The sequence below is a fragment of the Gallus gallus genome, chromosome 1 (assembly GCF_016699485.2).
Source record: "Gallus gallus isolate bGalGal1 chromosome 1, bGalGal1.mat.broiler.GRCg7b, whole genome shotgun sequence".
NCBI classification, from domain to species: domain Eukaryota; kingdom Metazoa; phylum Chordata; class Aves; order Galliformes; family Phasianidae; genus Gallus; species Gallus gallus.
This window is the reverse complement of record NC_052532.1, coordinates 167,858,497-167,882,670: the sequence shown is the minus strand read 5'-3', so window position 1 is coordinate 167,882,670 and position 24,174 is coordinate 167,858,497. Positions and strand designations below refer to the sequence as shown.

The 24,174-nt window shown below is 37.6% G+C and overlaps 1 protein-coding gene across 7 annotated transcripts in view; it reads left to right on the top strand.

Annotated features, from left to right (window-relative positions):
• ZC3H13 (zinc finger CCCH-type containing 13) overlaps positions 1–24,174 on the top strand; it is a 45,802-nt gene that overhangs the window by 653 nt on the left and 20,975 nt on the right. For 2 of the 7 annotated variants that reach the window (XM_025146798.2, XM_004938691.3), the window contains exons 2-8: positions 5,363–5,485; positions 5,924–6,033; positions 11,263–11,374; positions 18,202–18,310; positions 22,188–22,327; positions 23,009–23,169; positions 23,827–24,024. In XM_025146798.2, coding sequence (XP_025002566.2) covers positions 5,363–5,485; positions 5,924–6,033; positions 11,263–11,374; positions 18,202–18,310; positions 22,188–22,327; positions 23,009–23,169; positions 23,827–24,024 — 953 coding nt within the window. Of the gene's footprint in view, positions 1–42; positions 205–5,359; positions 5,486–5,923; positions 6,034–11,262; positions 11,375–17,188; positions 17,247–18,201; positions 18,311–22,187; positions 22,328–23,008; positions 23,170–23,826; positions 24,025–24,174 lie in introns of all 7 variants that reach the window. The other 5 variants (XM_046914491.1, XM_046914485.1, XM_015276537.4 and 2 more) reach the window with 5 other exon arrangements.

Sequence of the window (24,174 nt, the reverse complement as noted above, 5' to 3'; positions counted from 1 at the left end):
GATCCCCCTCAGAACCCCCATTTCCTCCCTCCTCTCCGCCAGGTGTGCGAGGAGCAGGTCGGGAGGGAGGCACGGCCTTGCTATGGGGGTTCACCCTGCTGCCTGTGGGCAGGACGGAGCGGGCAGACCGATCCTGGTGACCGTGCTGCTCACACGGCTGTGCTAGCCTGTGGCTGAACCCCGCTGCTCAGCTCGTTAGCTGAGGTGAGACAATGTGCCACACGTTAGCGTGGCCATCAACTTACAGCTTGGAGGTAATGGGCATCCAGCACGCTTGGTATCATACCACAGAGTCATAGAACGGCTTAGCTTGGAAGGAATCTCGAAGGTCACCTAGTTCCAGTCTCCAAAAGAAGGCTGAGCGAGCTTAGGTCTGTCCTCACCAGTCTGTGTAGGCTGCCTATTGGTCTTCTGGTAGGAGGGGACTTACTTAGGTGAGGTATGGAGTACTGCATACCTTCTGTTGTCATCCTCAAGCCTTGCTATTTGTTTATGTATTAAAACATAGAAAGCTAATCATGGTTTTATATTGGTGAGAACATAGTTGGCAGTTGTCTGTCATCCCTAATGGGGAAACATCCTGTGTTAAATTTAGTGATTGCTCCAGATGGGTTAGCATCATGTGGCTGTAGAAATAGACTTGGAATAATTTCTATCAGACAGGCTTCTTAGTTAAAATTGAAAGCTGCTAGGCTGACATCCCATAGAGGTACAATAAGTATTGGAATCTTCTTCTGAAAGCAGGTGAACTACATATTTTACTATTTTTAGCACCATTTTTAGGTAGTGAAACGATGGAACTTCTTCAGGTATCGCTAATTGATTCGTGCTGTGATGTGTGAAATGTGAACATTGTGATGAGGAGCAAAAGCCTTTCGGCTCAAACCTCTTCATTTGGAAAAATGGAGGGGAGCCCTGGCACCATCCTCTTTTCAAGCTTTTATTAAGTCATTAGTGGTTGTCAGTGGTTTAATTTACTGCAATCGGTCTGTGTCTGAAGTTCTATTAGAGTTTAACTCCAACAATTTGATTGTTACTTTGAATGGATATCATTTACTGCTTCACAGGTAGGGTGTTGATAATGTTTAGGCTGTGTGTGGTGTGCACGTATGCATGCATGGACGTTGCCATACTTGATAGCAGTGTTCTGGACTTTTAAGGAGATTTCATCTCCTTACAGTTGCTGTGTTATATCTCAGTTATTAGTTTACTTGTAGAAGCAGGATTGTCGTTTGCAGAGGACTGGGTTAGGGTTTTCTAACAGAAAAAAAAAGCACATTTCAGATGTTTTTCACTTGTTTGTGGCTTGTGTAATGTCATACTTCTATTGAACAAAATTATTAAGCAGAAGTATTAAGACTTCCAAACGTAGGAGTGCTGATAGTAAACAGAATCTTGCTGCATATTGTGTCAATCATATCATGCCTCAGCGATTTCAGTTACTTACTTACTGCCCCATAGATATACTCAAATATATCTGCATTTAGGTGTGTTAGGATGTTACTTTACAAATGCATATTTCACTCCAAATTACGTTACAGATAGTGAGAAACACTCAGTTCCTGATATCCTGGTGGAGTTACTCCCTTAAAGAATAACATTGGTGTATCTGTAAGTGAACAAGTTGTTATAGTGGTGAAACATTTCTAATGTACAGTGAAGCAGTCTAGCAAATACTATTCCTGTATGGGGAGGTAATGCTTTATGGTTGTTACAGTCTGAACCTTAGGTGTAGGACTTAAGGAGATCAACTTTATACTCCTAAATTAGTATCTTAGTGTTTCTGTTATGGAAATTAATATATCTGTTAATAGTAAGAAACTGTTAGAGAATTTGCAGCCACTTTAAAAACATCATGGGAGGTTTAACCATGCAACGTCATGTAGCTGAAATAGAGAATGAGATATATTTCTATTTAGAAACTTAAATCGTTGTCATAATTATTTGAAATACTGTACAGGAGATGTGGATGCTTAAGGCCCGGCCCACACCGATGCTCAGCGTTGTGTGATCCCCCTGGGCAGTTCAGCTGCAGAGTTGGATGGAAAGGGAAGTGCTGGGTTGGCTCTTGGTCATCAGTGGGTGGGCAGCAGGGCTGTGGTGGTAAAGCGGCGTGAGATGCATGTGAAGGAGTGAACAAGTTGTGGGAACATAAAGCTGCCATTTGGCATCTAGAATGTCAAATACAGCACTGTTTTAGCAATCTTTGCTTATCTGACTTGTTTGGTCTTGGGGGGGGGAGTGAGATCAGGAGTGACTGCATACTCAGATACATCCTTTCACGTGTGATGTGCATCTTTCAGTGTGTGGATATCGCTCAGTTTGTCTCTGAATTACATGGCTGGACTTAACCCTGCCTCCTTTGTCACAGCTCTGTTCTCTGACAAGGGAACTCTCACTGTGCAGTTCTGGCTGCAAGAGTGAAACCCTCATGTGGTAGATAACGTGTCATAGATAATCTGTGTGTACAGAAAGCAATGTGCTGTGCAGTCCCAGCATGCTGTTTTCATTTGCTTAGGGTTATTTCTCATGAAGTAGCTCTTCCATTTAGAAATCATATAGTTCTAATAGTAAACCAGTGGGTGTGGGGCAGAGCATAAGGACAGAATTGACAGGATGCTACCTGTATTTCATTTTCGCATTCCAAGTGTTTATTTGATTGAAAAGCAGTTGGTTGTCGTATGTGTCTTTTCCCAAACCTTAGAAGATGCAGGGTTGGATGGTGGTTTCTTAATTCCCTTATAGGTATTGGCCAAAGTTTGGTGAAGTGTGTAGTTGGAATGCAATTACCCATTTGGTTACAGTGATATTCTCCTTCCTTTCCTCGTTTAGAACTATTCTTTTAGACCTAGACCTCATCATTTCCTATGGAGATTAATTCCAAGAAGGTATTATTTGCTGGGTAAAGGGTAACGTGGTGGTGTTTGTTGGTTTGGGGTTGGTTTTTTTTTTTGCTTTTTTACAAATGTATTTTGCCTCTGATTTATTTGGGAATAAAAGGATATTCAAATTAGGAGGCAAAATGATTGCAGATTTGTTGTATTTGTATACTGCTGTCATGTCGCTGTGCTGTACTTACGTATGAGGTGCACTCATTTTATCTGTCCTTCATGTGTTGAACCCCCTCCCCCATGCCATTGCCGGTGCCGTTCTTCTAACCCTTTTTGTTTCAGATATGGCTCTTTTTACTGTAACCATTTAAACCGAGTTCAATATTTGGAATGTGATTGTCTTAATAAAAATGCTTTTGCATCCGTCAGTATATTTTTGTATCCTATATCCAAGAGTAGCTGCATGGAACTTCACAAAGTCAGTGGGTTTTTTTGCTAAAATAGAGTGAAACAGTCCTGAAACAGGATGGTGCTCAGCTAGCCTAGGGGTGATGTTTGCTTTCTAACTTCAATGATTTATCCTATCAGACTTTGTAACTACTGCTGCACATTGAGCTGTCCACAATGACTCCTAATTATTTTTTCTCAGAAGACTGGACTAATTTGAACTCATCAAGTATTTAGATAAAATCATTTCTTCTTGTGTGCATTACATTATATTTATTTGCATTTCATCTGCTGTTGTATTACTCGATTTTCTAACTCTATTAGATCTTTCTGGAAATCTCTCTCCTCCACAGTTTTTACTAACCCGAATAATTTCCTACTACTGGCGAATTCTACAGTTTCACTGTCTGCTTCCATCCTCTAGAGCACTAATTAATGTTAGCCATTGTTTTTAATGTCTGGTATACACCACGTGGTTATCTTTCGCTCTCTGAGTGCTTGGTTATCTGAACCTCGCTTGGGAGATAGCGTTCTTCAGATCACCAATGGCTTGGAGAAGGAGTCACGAGCACTGAGCTGAGGAATGGCTCAAGTGCAAGTACATGGCATTAGCTTCTTTCTGTTATGTATAAAGGAGCTGAAGCACTCAGTAAGAGCTTATTTCCTTCGTAGAAAGCACACCGATGTCAGACTAAGAAGTGAGGTCTCATCACCAAATTCACAGTAGGATTCAGATGATGAATTTCCACCAGAGTACAAGGAAAATAAGAATAGGTATTATCAGAGTGCCAGTTGTAAAATTTAGGCTGCAGTGGTGTTATATTTTGTATACATATGTATGTATCATCGATTCCTTCTGCTGTAGAATGGAAGCTTACAGTGTGAATGCTATGGGAGCATATGCTGATTGGACTAGGTTGATGTTCTGTACTAATCCAGCCTGCTGGGGGCTAGATTAAATATCTGTTCTTCTGGTGGTGTGAATGAGCTTTTTGTCATTTGTGGCTCGTGTTTGGGTGTAAGAAATTAGCTGCTCTGTGTGTGTGTTGAACAGAATAACACAAGGATAAGAGCAGGAAGGCAGGGGATTAGTGCTTGGCTAATCATTCTGTACTGACTACTGAGCTCCAGAATGGAAGTTGCTGTACAGTAGGTGGGTTTCTGAGTGGTATTTAAATTGTTCTGCAGTCTTTCCCAAATTGGTTCGTTGGTTTGTTTTTTTTTATGGTGCAGATTGGTAGCACTTAAAGAATGGACAATAGTTGTTAGAGCCCATTTTGCCCTTTTTGTACAGTCCATCCCAAGTGCCCAATATCATGCTTTATTTTTTATATTGCTTTGTTTCTATATTCAGTAACTCCTTTCTTTATCAGGTAAGATAAGTTGTGAGTTATTTGTCGAACTTGCACTGTATTTGCTTCAAAATCTGTTTTTAATGAAAATTAGTTACTACTTTATAAGCTTAAGAACTGTATTGCAGCATGGTTTTTTTTCAATACTCAGCCAGTCCCAAATAGTTGTACGGTACAAACCAGTAATAAATGCAGAGTGTGGATGCTCTCAGGATGGTTTCCAGTAGGTTCTCATACGTAACAATAAAAAAAAACAAGAGGAAAAAGAAGAAATGGAACTCTCATTTTTAGATGCATTTCTGAAAATGGGAGTTTTCAGTGGGCAGAATCCGTTTCTGAGAGACTGGTGAAGTAACATGAAAAGGTTTTTTCACTTGAAGTCACTTGAGCTGTTACACAAAGGTACATGACCAAGAATCGGAACAGTGTATTGTTTGCTACCGAAATGAATAACGCTGTATGATCTTTCCTGGAGGGAAGCTGAAGAATCCAAAGCAGTTCATAAAATAAAGTGAAAATTTGTCATTACCGCTGTTCTATTGACTAGTTTGAACCAGAAGCATTCCTTGTAATTAAAGACATTTCACTCATTTATGACTTTTTTTTATTTCTTCATCACCTCTGCAGCAACTCTTGCAACGTGTATCATACTATTTTGTTTGTGTGAGTTCAGTGTCAATAGCCCCAAACTGAAGGATTTTACAGTTTTGCTTTCTTTTTTGGTTGAAGTAGTACAAAATGTCAAAAATTAGAAGGAAGGTCACAGTGGAAAATACCAAGACCATATCCGATAGCACATCCCGAAGACCCAGTGTGTTTGAAAGGCTTGGACCCAGCACTGGAAGTACTGCAGAGGTGAGTTGTGAAAACATTCTTCTTTTCCTCCCTGCCCCGGCATCTTCTTTTCCAGGATTGAGATGGTGGGAAAGAGTAGCTCACAGGTGCCAAATACTCAGCTGTCACAGATGTTAGTAAAGGTGAAAAGAAGTCCTTAACGCATGGGTGTACAAAATACTAGTACTAGAACTTTCACATGATGTGTGTTGTCCCATCTTCTGGAGAAGAGCAATAGTACTGTACTTTTTAATACTATTTCCACCAACTTAAATTTTTCTCTGCCAAACCTGATGCTCATTGTTGGTTATTTTTTTTTTTAAGAGTTATATTACTGATAGACAGAAGTTACAGATAAATGGGAGTTAATGTGGAGTCATTTGTTTGTTCTGCCACACTCACACCAATGGTATTTCCAGAAATGAGTGTGAAATTCACCCAGTGATGTCTGTCTCTTAGACACAGTGCCGTAACTGGCTGAAGACTGGCAACTGCCTCTATGGGAACACATGTAGATTCGTACATGGCCCTTCACCACGAGGTAAAGGCTATAGCAGCAGTTATAGAAGGTAAATCAAGAACTCACTTTGAATTCTTCACATGCTGTAGGAAAATAGCTTTTACAATTATGTCTTTTGTTTTTGTCTTTAAATAATGAAATGCTGTGGTGTGCCTAATGGTATGTTCTATCAATAACCAATGGTATCGTGAAGCTGCTCAAAGCAATTGATTTGGCAATGTGCAGTGGGTTTTCCCAAGATTTTTGTGTGCATGCAGCTTTACAAAATGGAGTCCATTGAATACAGATTAACTTCTTGGATTACTTGAAGTAGGAAAATCAAGTACCTTAATGCATTATTTTTTTTTGACTGTAGCATCACTGCAGCTTCTGATATGCCTTTCTGTCCTTCACTAACACATCGTGTTGTAACAACTTACAGCAGTAATTTCATACTTGTAACCCTTCTGCCTTCACTGCCTTGTCTTATGAATAAGGTATCTCTGTCCTTTCTCTCCAGCAGTGACTCTTCAAAACAGAATTTTGTGACTTTATCAGATATTGGACAAATAGATCAAGAGAGGAAATTCAAAAAATAACTACTTATATATATATATGTCTCTTCATATGTTGTTATCATTTTAAAGTGCTTTCTTTCCCCACTGTCCTTTGTGTGGTGAAACACTGTATGAGTGTTAAACAAATTAAATGTTAGTAATAAATTTTACTATTGTCATTACAAAGGACCAAACAGATAGCATAGTTTTCTCATAGTACCTCTTTGTATGAAAACTTCACGTTTTACAAATGACTGTTTCCTGATGCTGCAGTAATGTCAGTGTCACCTGTAGATTATGGATAGGTGCACTGAAGCATCGAAGTGTAAAGCGGCATGGTGAAAGTCAAACAGGAGGGTTGGCAGGAGGTTCTGGTTCTGTTTCCTGTTCCTATTACACACACTCAGGATGGCCTTGACTTTGCTTGTTTGTTCTCCCTTTGCTTCTAAGGTGGTAGCAGCTGGGATGCAAAATATGTCAGTAAGCTTAATGTTTCTTTCATTATAGAAAAGATCTTATTCTGTTCTGCACAGAATGTTCCAAATGTGGGGAAAAATGTGTGACTTACTGGTAGAGAGAAGTTTAAAAACTTGAATGTAGCACATCACTTTCTCCATGCTTTCAAGTATTTGGAACAGGCAGTGTGTGGTTTGAAGAGCAGTCATGTTTCTTTTAATGACTAAAGCTTTGTTTCTGCTTCACTGTCACCACTAACGCTTAAGAATAATGCTGGTTTATTACTAAATTTTTCTTCCAGTTAGAATATTATAAAGGTCAAAGGGCAGATCTTGCTTCTCATTTGCCTGATATCTTCAACATTTAATAAATATGTTCTTTTTTAAAAAAAACCCACCCTACAACAACAAAAAGAGGGAGGTAAGCCCCCTACCCTCCCACCAAAACAAACAAATGAGAAAAGCACTCTTGTCTTCAGAAGCTTCTCTTGATAGCTCTTGGCCAGGCACAAAAAAAACCTGTTTCACTTGCATAATAAAAATGTTGTTATTTTTATGCTATTTCACATTACAGAAACATTTGCAAATGTTGCTCAGGTATTTTAAATGCAATCTATTTGCTATGTGCAGATCACGCTCATGCTGATTCCCCATCAGTTCAGTTTAAGCAGTATCTGTGTTCAGGTACCTGGGGCATATTGATGGTATGACTGCAAGCATTCAACCTTCCCTCCTTCCCTGCTGGTGAAGTCTTTTGTCTGGTTTGCAGACAGTTTGGCTGGACGCAGCACACTGTACTGCCTTTCTGTCTTGCTCCTCCTATTTAATACCTGCCTAAAGAAAGTCTCATTGTTAATGGTTTTATCTGACCGTGCCTCCTGTAGTTCAGAGCATTACCAGACAGTAGAAAAACTTGTCTCTGAAGTGCAAAAAAAAAAAAAAAAAACCTCTTAAAGGTAGCATGCATAAGCTTTCAGCATGAATGCTGCTGCTTGCAGCATGAATTTTCATCTTTCTATTATAATCAGCCAGTATATTTTTGCATATAAAGCTTTCCCGATGAGCTTAAGAATGCAGTAATAGACCTGCCTGTCTTCAAGACATCTAAAGAAAGGAGAAGCCAATAAAGAAAGATGTGCATGTAAATAAGCTGTCCCATGAGGAATTTTGCCCTCTATCTCTTCTCACTGGTTTTTTGGTAGTTGTTTGGCAGCTCTCCTGTTTGTCTCATAGCACTGTCAGGATCAGTGGTTTTGTGGTGTCTTTCTCTTGCCTTCCTGAACTTCTGCAGTCTGCATCCTTACTCTAGATTTAAAAAACAAACTGAAACTCCAATAATAGTAGGTTAAAAAAAAAAGTATGGATTTTAAAAAGTGCAAATACTGTTGCACAGGAAACTGAAAGCAGGATGTCTAATGAGCATTCAGTTCTGTACATTATATACTAATCTGCCTATACACACCCGTGTGCACACATACACCCACTGTTTTCTCTTCTAGTTGTACTGTAATGTGTGCCTGTTCCAGGGGGCTGCTCCTGGCACTGGAAGATAGTACAAAAGCAAACAAGAATATGCAAAACTTATGTTTCCTAACCAAGCTGCTCTGTCTAGAGGACTGAACTGTTGCAGGAAGCAACGCTATTCAAATCATTTACCAGCTTGACATCTGAAATGATGAATTTCAGCATTTAAAATATGGGCCCCACATGAAGTGTTATTTCATTAGATATTTTTTTTCCCCTGCTTAATAGTTTTCTTTCAGTGCACAGTGGTAATACCGTGGAGCAGTGTACTGGAATACAAGTTACTTGGAATAACAGAAAGTCCCCTTTTGGAAGGGAGAAAAACAGTGTGCAGGAAGGAGGCCACTTCTTAAAATTAAACTTGTACACCTGAAGGCAAAATGAGCCAGTTGACTAACTTGTTTTTCTATGCGTTAAACCAGAATATCTGAAAACAGTCACAGCTTCCTGAGTAACTACTTCTTTAATAAAATGAGTGAAAATTTCTTAAGTGTTTGACTCTCTTGTCTTTTTTGTTATGATGTTTGGTGGAGGGAAGCGTGCAGAACGGCTGGTTGATTACCTTCATCCCAGTGTTCTCCTAAAGCTGGAAAAATAAAATATAATAAAAAGAAAGACTCCAACCAACCAAGCAGACAAAAACAAGCAGGAGAGCACAACAGAACCCTGAGGCTGTAGCATTTTTCTTTCCTGTGATTTCCTGATGACTTTTGTAATCTTAAAGCAAGTCTGAATACTCTTGATAAACTAAGTTCTTTCTTTCCCCCCCCCATTCCACGTGGGAAACAGTATTCAGGGTGAAATAACTTGAATTTTTTCCACTCCAAATAAAAAAGTAAAACCAAGCCAGTATTATATATAAAACAAAGTATTATAAATATCTGGAGAGTATGTGAACTACATTCAATGCAAGTTTTACGTTCTCCTTCAGTCACCAGGTTTTATTGAGAATTACTCTTCTTGAGAAACACTATTACTAGTATACTACCTATAATCTCTTTTGCCTTTCAGATTAATGTTCAGTTTTGTAAATCTGGATCCTTTGTTCCATACCTGAAATACCGTCAAAAATTTAAGTTTTGAACTGCCACTTTAATGTTAGAAGATGGTTTGGAATGCTTCAGAGAATTTTGGTAGTACGAAGGAATTCTGCTCCTAAAATGGGAGGAAAAAAAATTATCTTGAATTATGACTTTCACAGAAATCAGATACTTTAGAGATGATGTAGTTTTGCACGCAGGGTAACTAACTTGTTTGTATTTGCTTGCTGGGTATTTTTTTTGGTCCTTGTTAGTGCTGAAAGAAGCAGCACGCTACAGTTTTGTATCTTTCCTCTGATCTTAAGTGATTTTATTTACAACTGCATGATGAATTAAATGCATTTAACAATGAGAGCAGTCACTGGTCTTCTTAGATCTTAGGACGCTTAACCTTGTGATGCAGTATAAAGAATTAAATACAGATAACATTGCAAAGGAGGAAGTGGAAACAAATTGCTGTGTTTCAAATGAGCACAGGTTGAGAATGAAATCTTGCTAATTTAAATATTTTTATATATGTAAGCTGAGAGAGAAACTTTACCAATTATATATCGCATGACAGTGGAGATGTGGGAGAAACAACTATTTTTAAAAGGAAACTAATTCAGGCTGGAAAAAAAAAAAGCAAATGCAAATTTTTTTTAAAAATCCTAATATTAGATATAACTTCTAATCAGCTAAAATAGCACCCACAGGTCTTTATTACTTTAATGTAAATGGTTAGTTACACATCCAGTACTTTCATAGAGCCATTTCACCGAGGTATATGTAATTAAAGCTAATAGCCATCACAGAAATGCCAAACTCAGTCAAGCTAGATTTGTATGAAGAGGGAATTTTCTTCAACTGAAACATCATTTGAAGGAGCTGCTATGTCCCCTTTGCCTCAGAATTTGTTAAACACAAGAATTATTCTCTTTTAACCAGTAGGGGATAAATCAACTTTTAAATCGATAGTAGGAAGTGATAAAATAGTAAAGATAGCTTGAGAAGTACAGAATATCCACTTTCCCTTCTCTCATCACAGTAATGCCTTTAACAGAAAATACGCAGTTGTATGACTGGTAGAGCTCATCTGATATTTTAAAACTAAATAATAAAAGAATTATATTATTGCAAGATGAAAAGCAGAGGAGGCCTTCAAGAGTATTCCTCTGGTATGTGGCCTTGTGATAGCCATTCTTTGTGTAGCACTCTAACCAAGGTCATGGGAGGATGGCAAGTAGGGCAAATGATCTGCACTTATGGACTTCCATCTGTGTTTGGAATTGTGCTTCTGTGTGACTTGCTGCTGTTCTTCAGTAATTTGCTTCTACAGTAATTACGTTTATGTATTTATATAGATCAACATAGCTTAGAATATGGAGGAGGCTAGAGATATTTGAAGAGACACGATCTGAATTATTGTGAAACACATTTGCATGATGATCAGAAGAAATAGATTTGTTGGCACTAGGATCACCTATAGCTGATGCAGAGTGGTCACTGAGCCATGCCATAGTGCTATATGTACATACAACTAATCTGTCTTGGTGTTCTGAAAGAGGGTTGTTTTTCTTTAGTGCTTAAGCCTATTAGAACTGAATACTTTGTTTTTATCCTCATCACTTCTATTGAGAGGTTTAGATCTCTCTCTATATACTAATAACAAATATAGTTAAGATTGTATTTCTTTTAAAATAATCCCACAGAACTGGTTATATTAAGTCTCTGTATTATACAGGTCACCAGAGAGGCCTACTGGAGATCTCCGGGAAAGAATGAAGAACAAACGTCAAGATGTTGAGGCTGAACCACAGAAACGAAGTACAGAGGAATCGTCCTCTCCTGTTAGGGTAAGAATGGAGTTTGCAGAGCTCCAGAATCCCTCAGTAGCAATTGGGCAGTGCGTCCTAGAAACCTGTTTGTGGTGACTTGTAATATTTGAAATGTTTAACAAATAGCTCGTTTTGTACAATGGCATGCGGCATATGTCAACGTGAAGTGTCTTAACAGTTGTATTACTTTGCAGTTTTTTTTAGCATTTTTTGGTTTTTTGGTTCCCAGCGATTTTATAAATCCCACAGACTAAATTATGTTATAAATACTGATAAACCGATATTTAATAACAGTGCAGATTCTTTAATATTTCCGAGAAAACATATTAACTGTTGTTTGAATCATCCATTGTTTTTCCCACTGACATTTATTGATATCCATTGTTTACATGCATCCCTATTCCAGTTGTTCATCTCAAATTTGCTTTTGATGAGACAATGCAGTTACTATTGTGCTGGTTCATTTCATCTTCCTCCTCACGTATTCATCAGCCATCCCAACTGCTCACTTTTGGGCTTTGCAACAAGTTAATTCATCATCACTCTCATTTTCTATGCATCTTTCTGCAAACAACCCCCTACAATATCAGAAATTACTTCAGAATTGTTTTACCTATTTCTGCACTGATGTTACAAATAGGGGCAGAACTGGTAGCATTATCCTGCAGCCTCTGTAACAATATCAGTGTATTCTTGCATTATATTTTTTAACACTAATATCATATAGATAATGGTTAAAAATTTTTCTTTATGAAAAATCAGTTTTCCTTCTGCAGGTATTAACACCATTCTTTTTTTTTTTCTCTGGGTCTGTTCCTACTTGCTGTGTAAAACAAATTTTTCTGTGAGGTGTAAATAAATCAACAGCAGCTGCTATAATTAAATTAACAGAACGGCTTATCTTCCAATCATGTTTTCAGTTGCTGTTAATTTGTGTAAGCTTTCAGTCTTTTTATTCTTTTACTTAAATGTGTTTCTTTTATTTTCTGATAGTTTGAATAAAGTGTTTAGTTATTAAGCACATGGTTGGTGGGAAAAGTGTTTTTTTTTTCCAACCATTATTGAAAATTCACTGTAACTTCTCTCTTGGTACAACTCTTAATTTTGATGTAATTCTTGCTTTTGATTAGTTGACTGTTTTTTTATAGTATTCTATTCATGCAATAATAAAATACTCTTAATGAACTAAACCCCAAATAAAGATGAACTGGAATCAAAAGGAGTTTGAGAATTAGTGGATCTGTTAAATACCGAGGAGTTGTTCACAGGTGTTAAGCACACTGCAGAGAAATGTGCTTCATTCTTATAAAACACAAGGCTGAGGAAACCACTGAATTTTTGTATTAATGGCACAGAGGCAACGGTGGAAAATAAGAGATATCCAAAGAAAATATTCGGGAGAAAATAGATGCAGAGAGATAGTCATCAAGAGTTGCATTGCAGAGAACCAGGATGTCCAAAAGAACGAAGACTGAAGTGACTGAACTGCTTACAAAATTCTTGCTCCATCATTAGAATCATTGTTATGGTGGAGATCTAGCGATTGACATTTTCATCTCTTATTAAAGCTTCTTAATTTTACTTGGAAGTAATGGAAGGTAGCTTGCTCCATAAAAAGTTTCATAATTATGTGGTTTACTTTTCCTTTTAAATAAAGAAGAAAGAGCATTGTTCCTGCAGTCAAAATTTGCGTTTCACTGATCTACTAGCATTGAAACTTGAACAGAGAGTAGTGGCTAAAAGAGAACTGGTATAAGTGAAATCTTAAATAGCTTCTTTTGAAACAAAGCTTTTGAAGACTAGATCGAAGAATAACATAGAAGAATAACAAATACAATATTGCTAAATATAAAAGCCCACTAGGGGGAAAAATTAAGATCAATTTCAAATGATGAAGTTACAGAGGGTGCTATGGTACTTCATCTAAAAGCAATTACTTTAAGAATGTGGAAAGAAATGCTGGGCATCCCAAATGTCAAACTTTGCAGAAGATATGGAAACACTAACTGAAATCAATAAAGTCTGAGGAACACCGTAGGGACTGGGGAAGAGATTTTTGGCAGTACAATGGCGGATGAAACGTGGTATTGGCGAGTGCCATGCAGTGCACAGCAAAAGAAGTATTTGATACAAAGAAGTCATGAATAATATTTTAAAAATCACTGAAATCATCCAGTAGGAAAAGAAGTTATTGTGGACAGCTCAATGAAACCATCTATTCAAAGTGCAGTCACAGTTGCAGATACGAGAACCCAGGTATATAAAAATGGAATAGAAAATGACTACTATTGTGCTGTAGGAATTAATGATCCAGTTTTATTTGAAATACTGTTTCGTTATGATCACCTGTATGCAAGATAATACAGTCAAAGGTCTTTTGGAAGTGAGCAAGGAGTGAGAAGGAGGCTGGAGAATAGAAGGAAGGAGATGTTGCGAATGCATATAATGTATGATTGAGAGAATGTAAACTAGGTGCGTCTTATTCATACTTCATCGTAGTAGAAACAATGGCAAATTTGAAGGGGAAATGCTATTTACATTATATATAATAGTTCTTCCTGATTGCCAGAAGATACAGTCAAAAACCTGAATAGGTTCTACAGAAAGTTGAGGCAGTGTAACTAGTATAAAACCTTCCCTAAGAAAAGAGTTTTCATGTTGTTTGGAGATATAAGATAACCAGTAAAATCTGTATGCGTTTAGAAAGAAAATTCCTATATGAGCAGCTTATAAAATATACCCTTTATTATTTCTTCATGTCTTGTACTATTATTTTCAGAGACAATGTACTATATGACTCGGATAACTACAGTGAGCTCAAGGTTTTTTGTGATTCTTAGGTTTGTGTTCAGAATTATTTCAGTTCTGCATGTTAGTGTGTCAAATATGGGACCAAGAATTAGGAAAGGTTCTTGCTATTACTGTATTTAGTTGGAAATTTTCATGTTGAGTTTTTCTCTAAATTATGAGAAGGTAGTTTCTCTAGAGGATTTGAAGTGTTACGTAAAGCAGCTTCTGGGAGATTTGTGTGATTTGGGAACCAGTGGGAAGAACTTAATTTTCATTTAGGAAAGGTTTTTGTAAGGAATGTGCATCATTTGTTTCATATCTGTGCTTTTTGTCACTGGCTTTTGAATATTTACTCTGGAAATGGAAGTCAGCATTGTCCTCCATCTCTGAAATGAAATCGGAATCTGTTCATTTCGGGGAAGCTTCATTTTCTTGTGTGTTTATGTTGCATAGTAGTAGTTTTCAATATGAAGATATTATGTGTAGAGTAAGACAGTATTGTACTTAACCAAAAGATTATATAGATATATACATGATAGCTTGTTCTAGAATTAAAGCAATAGGCACTTCTGAACTAGTTTATGTTGCTGCTGTACGTACGTCTAGTGACAAGGCTGAAACTGAAGCTTCTGCCTTGTAAGACCTGTAGATGGTAAGAGCCTTTTAAATGTTCTCTCTATCAGCATTGGCAAAATACCACTTAATGACTAGAAGTGTGTTTTGCAGACTAAATGAGTCCTTTAGTGCTTGGCCATAGTCCTCTGGCTGTAGTGGGAACTTCGAGTAGATCTCAAGTCTTGTGCTGTAGAGTTCCAGTTATGTCTTAGGAAGTGTGGAACTTCAACTTCAGTAGCTGTTAAATTTAATAAAATCTCATAGCATTCGGTTGTAACGTGTTTGGTTTTTTTTCTTAAATAGCATTTTTCCTGAAGTTCAACATTAAATTGTAATAATCTATTTAACACATGTAAATAGTTTAACTTTGAGCATATACCTGAAAACAGCATAGACAAGGTCTTCTAAAGTATTGTCTATATGTAGAGAGTCATAGAATCACCAGGGTTGGAAAAGAACTCCAAGATCATCCAGTCCAATCATCCACCTACCACCAGTATTTCCCACTAAACCGTGTCTCTCAGTACAACATGTAAACGTTTGTTCAACACCTCCAGGGACGGTGACTCCACCACCTCCCTGGGCAGCCTATGCCACTGCCTGACCACTCTTTTGGAGAAGAAATTTTTCCTCATATCCAACCTGAACGTCCCCCCGACACAACCTGAGGCCTTTTTTTTTTTTTTTTCCTACTTAAATAATTATATTACTCTAAAGGTTTAATGTTTCTCTTCCAGTAAATGGAGTTTTTTTTTTCAGAGTCTGCAGAGAAGTAGTTTGCAGATGTGTCAGAATTGGGTACAGTGTCTTCAACTTCACATGAAAGGCATATTTTTGTCCTTTAGGAGATTGATTTACTTTATTCTTGCTTTGTAAGGGAAAGACAGAAAAAATGATGTAAAGTATAAGAATGCTTATAAGGTTATGAATGGATTATTAACTAGTATCACCCATAGTACAAGGGAATGAAATTTGTTGTAAGTAAAACAGATACCATAAAAGGATTATATTGAAGACTTTTCCATGAGAAAATGAATGTGTTCTAAACCGTCATCACTTAAATGCTTAAACTGTGTGCCCTGGGAAAATACTTTCAGTTTGTAAGCTCAGATTTATTTTTTCAAGATGCAGTGCTACCAGAATATTTTCTCCTGACAGTTAAACTCAACTTGTTTAGCATATGAACGAGCTCGGATATAGTTGTTCTGACTTGTGAAATAGCATGCTTACGTAAAATTTGTCTGTTCCCTTCCCCTATATTCAAGAATTCAATAAAATTCCTCATGTAGATGATTTTGTTCTCGGTTCTTTTTTAGAAGTATGGTTGTCCAACTGTTGCCACTAGTGAATATCTCCACTGAAAGGAGAAAATACTGTTTCAGTATGTTGGGTTGGGTTTTAAGTTTGGAGATGTAGGTGAGATACGTACCGGTTCTGTATGGTTTCTAACTTGGACTGTGAAGTTGTTCTTGAAACGTTCTGATTAAACTGCAGGTTCTTTGTCGGCAAGTTGCTTTGTGAATTGGCCTTGAGATGTTTTTTAAAGTTAGTATCTGTGAGGGATGTCCTAATATGCGTGCTGCAGTTCGCTAGTACCGAATAGTGTTGAATTAATAGAAGCTGGTGTTTTTAAGAATGAATGTTTATTATTTGATTATAATTGTAGGAATTAGTTGGATTATATAGCAAAAATAGGCATTTTTGTAGAACAAATTCAGCCTTCAAGGAGAACAGTCTAGAAAAACTAAGGTGCTCTAAGCAAACGAAAAGAATTGCTGCAGGAGAGACTTGATAAAGCTGCAAACTTCGAATGTCATGAGTCCTTTTTTTGTTGTTATTTTTCAAGTAAGTTGCTTTGGAGCTTAGTATGGTTTTTGTACTTACACTGGAATGCCTTTGGTACGTGCTGTGTTATGCTGGAAATCAGTGTGACCTGGTAGGTTAGGACTGTGTGCATCCTTTCAGAGAACCTGTTGTAAAGTGATGAAAATCTCTCTTTTCCTCACTGTAGAAGGTGCTTTAAATTACAATTGACTCAAGGTTGTTCTTTAATGAGAAGTTCCTCTGTATTATTTAATAAATGCTCAGTTTTTCAAAACCTTCAAGGCTTTGAATATGACGTACTTAATGCATCAAGATGAAGGGTTTGAAGATAACTGTGCATTGAAGTATCTTTCAGTTTACTAGGGAAAAGAAATGCAGTACTTACTCTGTCATTGTTTATGTAATTAAGATAGAGTTTGACGTTGTTAAAGAAATAAAGGAATAGTTTAATTGTACTGACTTGGGAGTGACTCTCCATGATACTGTATTATTTCCTCACTTTGTCTCTAAGGTGGTGTTAAGGGTTTAAATGAAGTAATGCCTTAAGTCCCAATAGGGAATAGCTAGTGAAATTCTCAGGCATCTCCTTTTCCTTCACATAAGGGGTCCAACGTACCAGCGCTGAAGAATCCCCAAAAGACAAAAGAAAGCACTATGGGAGGTGAGAAGAAAAGGGGAGTGGGGCAGGCTTTCATTAATTGCTCTTTCTGGTTTCCTGTATAATAAATTAGTCTTCTGTGCTTGGGTATTCTTTATTATTATTATTATTATTTGATTGCATACAGTTAAAAGAATTTGTCTTGTACTTGGCTTGAGTCCAGATAGATTATTTAGAGAGTGTGGTTATAACAGAGGCAGTGTTGCTTTACTACTGGAATGCAGGGGGGTGAGGAAAGTAGCACAGGTCCAGTTGTCTTTTGAAACTGTTTCCTCCAAGAGTAGTCTCTGACATCCATAGGTATCTGTAGGACCATCATGGTCCTATATACCACGTGCTGTTTTGCCAAATGTGAAGTGAGTGCTACTGCGATAGATAGGCTTGACCTATAACACTGGGCTAATGAGCAAAGATAAAGCTTTCAAGAAAACCTGATTCCAGTGTGTTGCTTTTGTTCTTGTTTTTTTTTTTCCCTTCCTTCTGCCAGCCTCTCTTTTCTCTCCCCACACTGTTTATCCTCCCAAGTTAAGTGGTTCAGCTTCTCCAAAGGTCATCTTCCTTTCATATGACATTCTTGTTTACAGCTGAGAACTCTTAATGCTGTTAAACTTATGGTTTTAAGAACCTGATCTGTTCTTTTGATTCCTATTTTAAACTTGATTCTCTGGCACATGCTTGATTCTTGCCCTGCCTGTAAACCTTCTTATTTGACAAGTCCCTTTTTCTCTCTTTTCCCGATCTGCTATTTGCATACTGATTATATGAAATTGCATTAGAATATTTTGCCTGTGAATTTTCAGCTTATTTGAGAAGGTATATCGTCAACAGGCTAAAGGGGAAAATGCTTTTTGTGCTATAAAAAAGGAACAGCCTAAATACCATGTAAAATGTACCTGCTTCTTCAGGCTTCTTTGAAAAATAAAATTGTTTACTCTAATGCAGTGTTTTTCCCTTATAGAAAGAGTCTTCACGAGGGAGACATAGAGAAAAGGAAGATATCAAAATTACAAAGGAGAGAACACCAGAAAGTGAAGAGGAAAATGGAGATTGGGAAACAAATAGAGAAGGTAAGGAAAATTAAACTAATGGTCTCACTGCCGTTCAAAGAATTGCAAGATCTACAGGGCTGTATGTAAGGCAAAAATGGTTATAAAGGTTTAGTCTCTAAGCAGAGTACTTCTCTGCGGTAGCCACTGAGGTTCATTATTGGAAGAGAGCAAAGGAGCACTCAGGGTTGGAGTGCTGTATTAGTAAAACCAACTTATTTTGTTAAGCATGCTTTCTTGACTCCTCAGACAACAAGGAGCTTTGCTATTGCCTATGCTGTGGCTGAGCCTTTTGTCTTGAGATTAATAGCAGATCCAAGATGATCTTGAAACTGGTTAGTGAGGAGAAAGCGGGGCTCCTTTGAAGTCAGCAGGGATGTTTTGTTTTTGCATAATTTTTGTCAACTGTCTTATTAAAGAGGACTCAATTAGAATAACAACAGCTAAAGGTAGCATTTTATGAACTAGTCATCTTTTGAAATAACAGGAGTGTGTTAGGAGTTCTGCGTTACTAGCGTAGGGACTGTGGTTGAAGGGGATTTTCTTGTGTTTGGTGTTGATAGTATTAATCCATTTACTATGCAAACAGTCAAGGGAAAATCTGTATTGCTTTCTCACTTCTCCTGTATTTTCCAATTCACCTTCTGTTAGATACTAAGTTAAACTGGCACTGAAATCATGGCACGTTTAGATAATTTTCTAAGTGTTGGTGTTTCAGTGGTAGTTACAGTTTGCAAGACAACGGAGACAGGCTGGAGGGATTCTGATTCACATTTGAGGATTCTTTCTAGAAAGAAAGATGTGATGTCAAACGAAGAAACAGTCTTTTTTTCTGAAGAATTTGTAGCTCTTCTCTAGATATGGATACTAGATATCTGTAGTTGTATTAGATCTACAATTAGATCTACAATCTACATTGTGTCAACCCCAAACCTTTCCAAAATGCGCAAGCTATTTGTGTGCATAGCACTTCTTTTGCTTAATGTTTATGTTCAGCTGGAAGTTCCATAAGCTGGAAACAAAATACAGACAGTCACAGCACCTTCCTAAACAAAATACATTGGATTAAGCATTTGAGAGGGAGGAAGAATATGATATTCAACAAGAGAGAGTACACATGATTTTCATTTAAATTAAGATGCCTAAAATTTACACAGAACCATGCCAAAAAGTCTCTCTCAAATTAGAAATGTTCAGATGCTGTGGTTTACCTTTTCTGATACCTTGAAAATTATTTTAGCTAAACATATAAATGTAATTGTTAGTTGATTAATGGTCGATTGTCTAGTACTATATTGTAATGTAGAAAATCGAGGTTTAATAACTGTAGAAAATAAACGTTTAATAGTCCGAGTGGTCATTTGTGTTTCTGAAAAAGTAAAAAACCCTGGAAATTACTCAAATGAATTCAGATATAATTAATCTATTAGCAGTGAACTGCACTATAAGTTGTTTTTGGGATGGCACTCCTGTGTAAATTTCATTAAGTAGGTGGCTTTTCTATTGTTTGGGCTCTATGTGTTGCAATTATTGTTTTCAAGACACTGTTGGAGTAGAATATGTGAAGATGTGTATTGACAGAAGTTGTCAGGTGATTAAAAGAATAAGATGATAGGGGCTCTCCTTAAGTGTAATTCTGAGAGGTCTCAGTGATCACAGAATTATACAGAATCATAGAATGGCCTGGGTTGAAAAGGACCACAATGATCATCCAGTTTCAACCCCCCTGCTATGTGCAGGGTCGCCAACCACCAGACCAGGCCGCCCAGAGCCACATCCAGCCTGGCCTTGGATGCCTCCAGGAATGGGGCATCCACAACCTCCTTGGGCAAACCGTTCCCCCCACCCTGTGGGGGAAAAACTTCCTGCCAGCATCTAACCTAATCCTCCCCTGTCTCAGTTTAAAACCATACCCCCTTGTCCTATCACTATCCACCCTTGTAAACAGCCGTTCCCCTTCCTGTTTATATGCTCTCTTCAAGTACTGGGAGGCCACAATGAGGTTTCCCCGGAGTCTTCCCCAAGCTAAACAAGCCCAGTTCCCTCAACCTTTCCTCACAGGAGAGGTGCTCCAGCCCTGTGATCATCTTAGTGGCCCTCTGGACCCACTCTAACTGCTCCACATCCTTCCTATGCTGGGGGTTCCACGCCTGGATGCAGTACTGCAGATCGGGCCTCACAAGAATTGAGTAGAGGGGGATAATCGCCTCCCTCTCCCTGCTGGCCACCCCTTTTTTAATGCAGCCTAGGAAATAGTTGGCCTTCCAGATTGCAAGCGCACACTGCTGGCTCATGTCCAGCTTCTCGCCTACCAGGACCCCCAAGTCCTTCTCCGCGGGGCTGCTCTCAAGGAGATCTTCCCGCAGCCTACATAAATACCTGGGATTGCCCCAGCCCAAGTGCAGCACCCTGCACTTGGCCTTATTGAACCTCATTAGGTTCTCATGTGCCCACTTCTCCAGCCTATCCAGGTCCCTCTGGATGGCTTCCCTTCCTTCCATTGTATCAGCTGCACCGCTCAGCTTGGTGTCATCCGCAAACTTGCTGAGGGTGCACTCGATGTCATCGTCTGTGTCATTGATGAAGATATTGAAGAGCACAGCAGCGATATTTTGTTCTGTTGTTTCCTTTGTAACTCCTATGGAGTCCAAAAGAAATGTTGTGCTCAGTGAAGTCTTCCAACTCCAATAAAACTAACCATAATATATTTTCACTCCTTTCTAAGCTTCAATTTTCAGGGTGATTTAAGAAACGCTGTCGTGTGTCATATATGCATGGAAATAGACTCTAAGTAAAAAGAAAAAAAGTGCAACATAAAAACTTGTATTTCTATATAAATATGTAGTGTGAATATCTTCATTCATACACATTGAGGTTTACAGCTTGAGAATTTAGAATTTTTAAAAATGATGTTAATCATAGCAGTGTAGTGTCTGATGGATAAAGTAGAATTATTGTCTTTTAACACTGAGCGTTATATAAATGAATTGATGGACTGGGAAGGGATTTGTGCTGTTAAGAATCGCAGCTTTCTTAAGCTCTTCCCATGCGTTCAAGACACATGAAGGAAATTAGCAGGCTGAAAATAATTATTGCAAAAAGTTCTATGTAGTTCCTGTGTGTCAGAAGGGGAGTGGAAGCTAATGTATGTTTGATGGGTTATCTTCTCCTCTGAAGGTTATTTTATCAAAGTGCTTTTTCAACATCAGACTTACGTAACCATAAACTAAATGAGGAAAATAATCAGTGAGTAAAACTGCTTACTTTTTCAACAAGATATCAGTGGTGTGGTGTGAAAGGTGTGATATTAAGTGCTAAGAACTTAATGAAAATTGAGTGTTTTTTTCTTAATGTGAAAGCCAAGCAGGAATGATATGAAAGAGATCATGCAGACCATCCTTTTATTTTAAAGTGAGTTTGTAGATGTAATTAAACAAGTGTATTAATTGTTTTGTGGGATACCTTATTATACAGGAAGCTCTAGTGTAGAACATTACTATTTAAAACCACTTCATGTGAGATTTCCCAATTAAAAAGGGCTCCACATATTTTTGATCTTTGTGAAAACACTTGTTTTAGATATTTTTGTTACTTAAATAGGAATAAATGGTTTTCTGGGTTTCCCTTGCTACTTCAGACTAATAGTTTACGCAAGTCTAAAAGAAGTGAAGTCTTATTAAAGATGTTTAAGTATTTTAATTTTAAGGTGTATGGTAATAACTGAGCTAATTTCAGGTTCATATGGATAGTTTGAGGAGAAATTTGGTTTAGCTTTGTTGATGCATTTAGGTAATGCTTGAAAGACACTGACATATTTATGTTTGGCATCTGGTATGCTAAGTAATATTTATTTCATATGTAATCTGTTAATCTATTTGCCTTTTTATTTTAAATAAAGACTCTGATAATGGAGATGTTAACTATGATTATGATCATGAGCTGTCTTTGGAAATGAAGCGCCAAAAGATTCAGAGAGAACTCATGAAGTTGGAACAGGAAAACATGGAGAAACGAGAGGAGATTGTCATTAAAAAGGAGGTTTGTATTCTGTTAATGCAAAATTAAAAACAGTTTTTAAAAAAGCAGCAACACTTCAGACTTCTTGTTTTCTGGAGGACCTGAGCTTTCTCTGCTGTGTCATACAATAGTAGATAAGTGGCATGTGTATAACTTGACATGTTAATTGGATGTCACTTGCAGGTATCTGCTCAATCATATGGCACCATAGCCAAGTTTTCTCAGTCAGTGAGAAACTTTGCAATTGAATGTCTTGAAACCTTTAACAGAGATAATATGTAGAAGAAAACAAAAGGCATAACTTACACAAAGTTCCTTTTCAAGTTAGAGGAAAGTAGAGTGACAGATGCAAAGCTGTTACTGGGGTTCTGAAAACAGTAATTTTGGGGAAGTTTTTTTGTTTGTTTGTTTTTGTTTTTTAATCTGATAGTCCATTGGAAAAACTTGGCTGCTAACTGGGATTGTACTGATTTTAATCTTCTAGTAATACACTTCTTAATATATTACAGTGCATCATCTTCTCTTCCCTCATGTCATCTTTTGTCATCTTTTTTGAAATCTCTGGTTAGTTTATTTGAAGTAGATGTGTAAATGATTACAGTCTCACATCTAGACTGTTAGTTACATGTTTGATCTATATCAGCATATAGCAAAGCTTTTGAGCATCAACATTTTACCATTTAATGTACTCTTTTCCTCAAGATTTCTCCAGAGGTGGTTAGGTCTAAATTGTCACCGTCGCCATCACCAAGAAAGTCTAGCAAGTCTCCAAAACGAAGGTCTAGTCCGAAGTCTTCCTCTTCGGCTAGTAAGAAAGAGAAGAAAGCATCTACTGTATCTTCCCCACTTTTGGATCAGCAGAGGTCAGTTACTGTTACTGAGGTTTCCATAATCAATACAGTTTTATAATTTTCTTTCCTTTCTGAACTTCTCAAAATGACGCTTGCTGTTAGAGGGGAGAACAGAGATAGTGTTATTGTCTTGTAGTATGTGGCAAGAGCTGCTCTGTACGTTTATGTCAGTGATCATTTATATGAAAAAACGATGTAAATATTTTTGAACTGTGAGATACGTATTCTAGAAAAGGTGGATGCATTGTGCTGAGTCAGGTAGTTAACTTTAAATATAAGATGTGAGTTCTTTAAGTTATTTTCTGTATGTGTGTGAGGTATTGCATTGAAGAATGGGGTGTCTAAGCAGACCAGATACTGCAGAGTTCTGATCTAGTGATGCATGCAGTTCATGTTAGGACATTGTAACTTTAGAAATCAATTCTGTCTGAATGGGAGCAGTTTCTATTGTTGCTCATTTGCTTCAGAAATAAAGGTTATAAATTGAAGAGCTCAGTGTGAATTTGTACCCTTCAGTCAAGTTATTGAGCACTGCTTGCTAATGGAGTGGTGAAACCTATCCTAAAAGCTGCAAAGCCCTTTCCATTTTAACTTTTCCTGACAACATCTGGGAAGTCACTATTTGAAGTAGTGGGCACTCTCTTTTATTTTTTTTTATTTTATCTGTAGGAGTTCTAAAAGTAACCAGAGTAAAAAGAAAGGGCCTCGTACCCCAAGTCCTCCTCCTCCGGTACAAGAGGAAACTCCCTTAGGAAAAAAACACAAAGAAAAGCATAAAGGCAAAGAACGTTTAGATGAAAAGACAAGGGATGTGAAAGAGAGGGGGCGTGACTTTGAAAGACACAAAGAGAAAAAAGAGAAGCAGAGGTAAGTTATGTTACGTTATCAGCTTTTAACATTAATGTAACGTTGCTTTTAAAGTTATCTTTTATAAAACATGAAATTGTAAAGAATTTATACCTGCTTTACCAACAACCATTTTGGTACTGGTTAAGTATTTTAAATGTGTTATCTGGA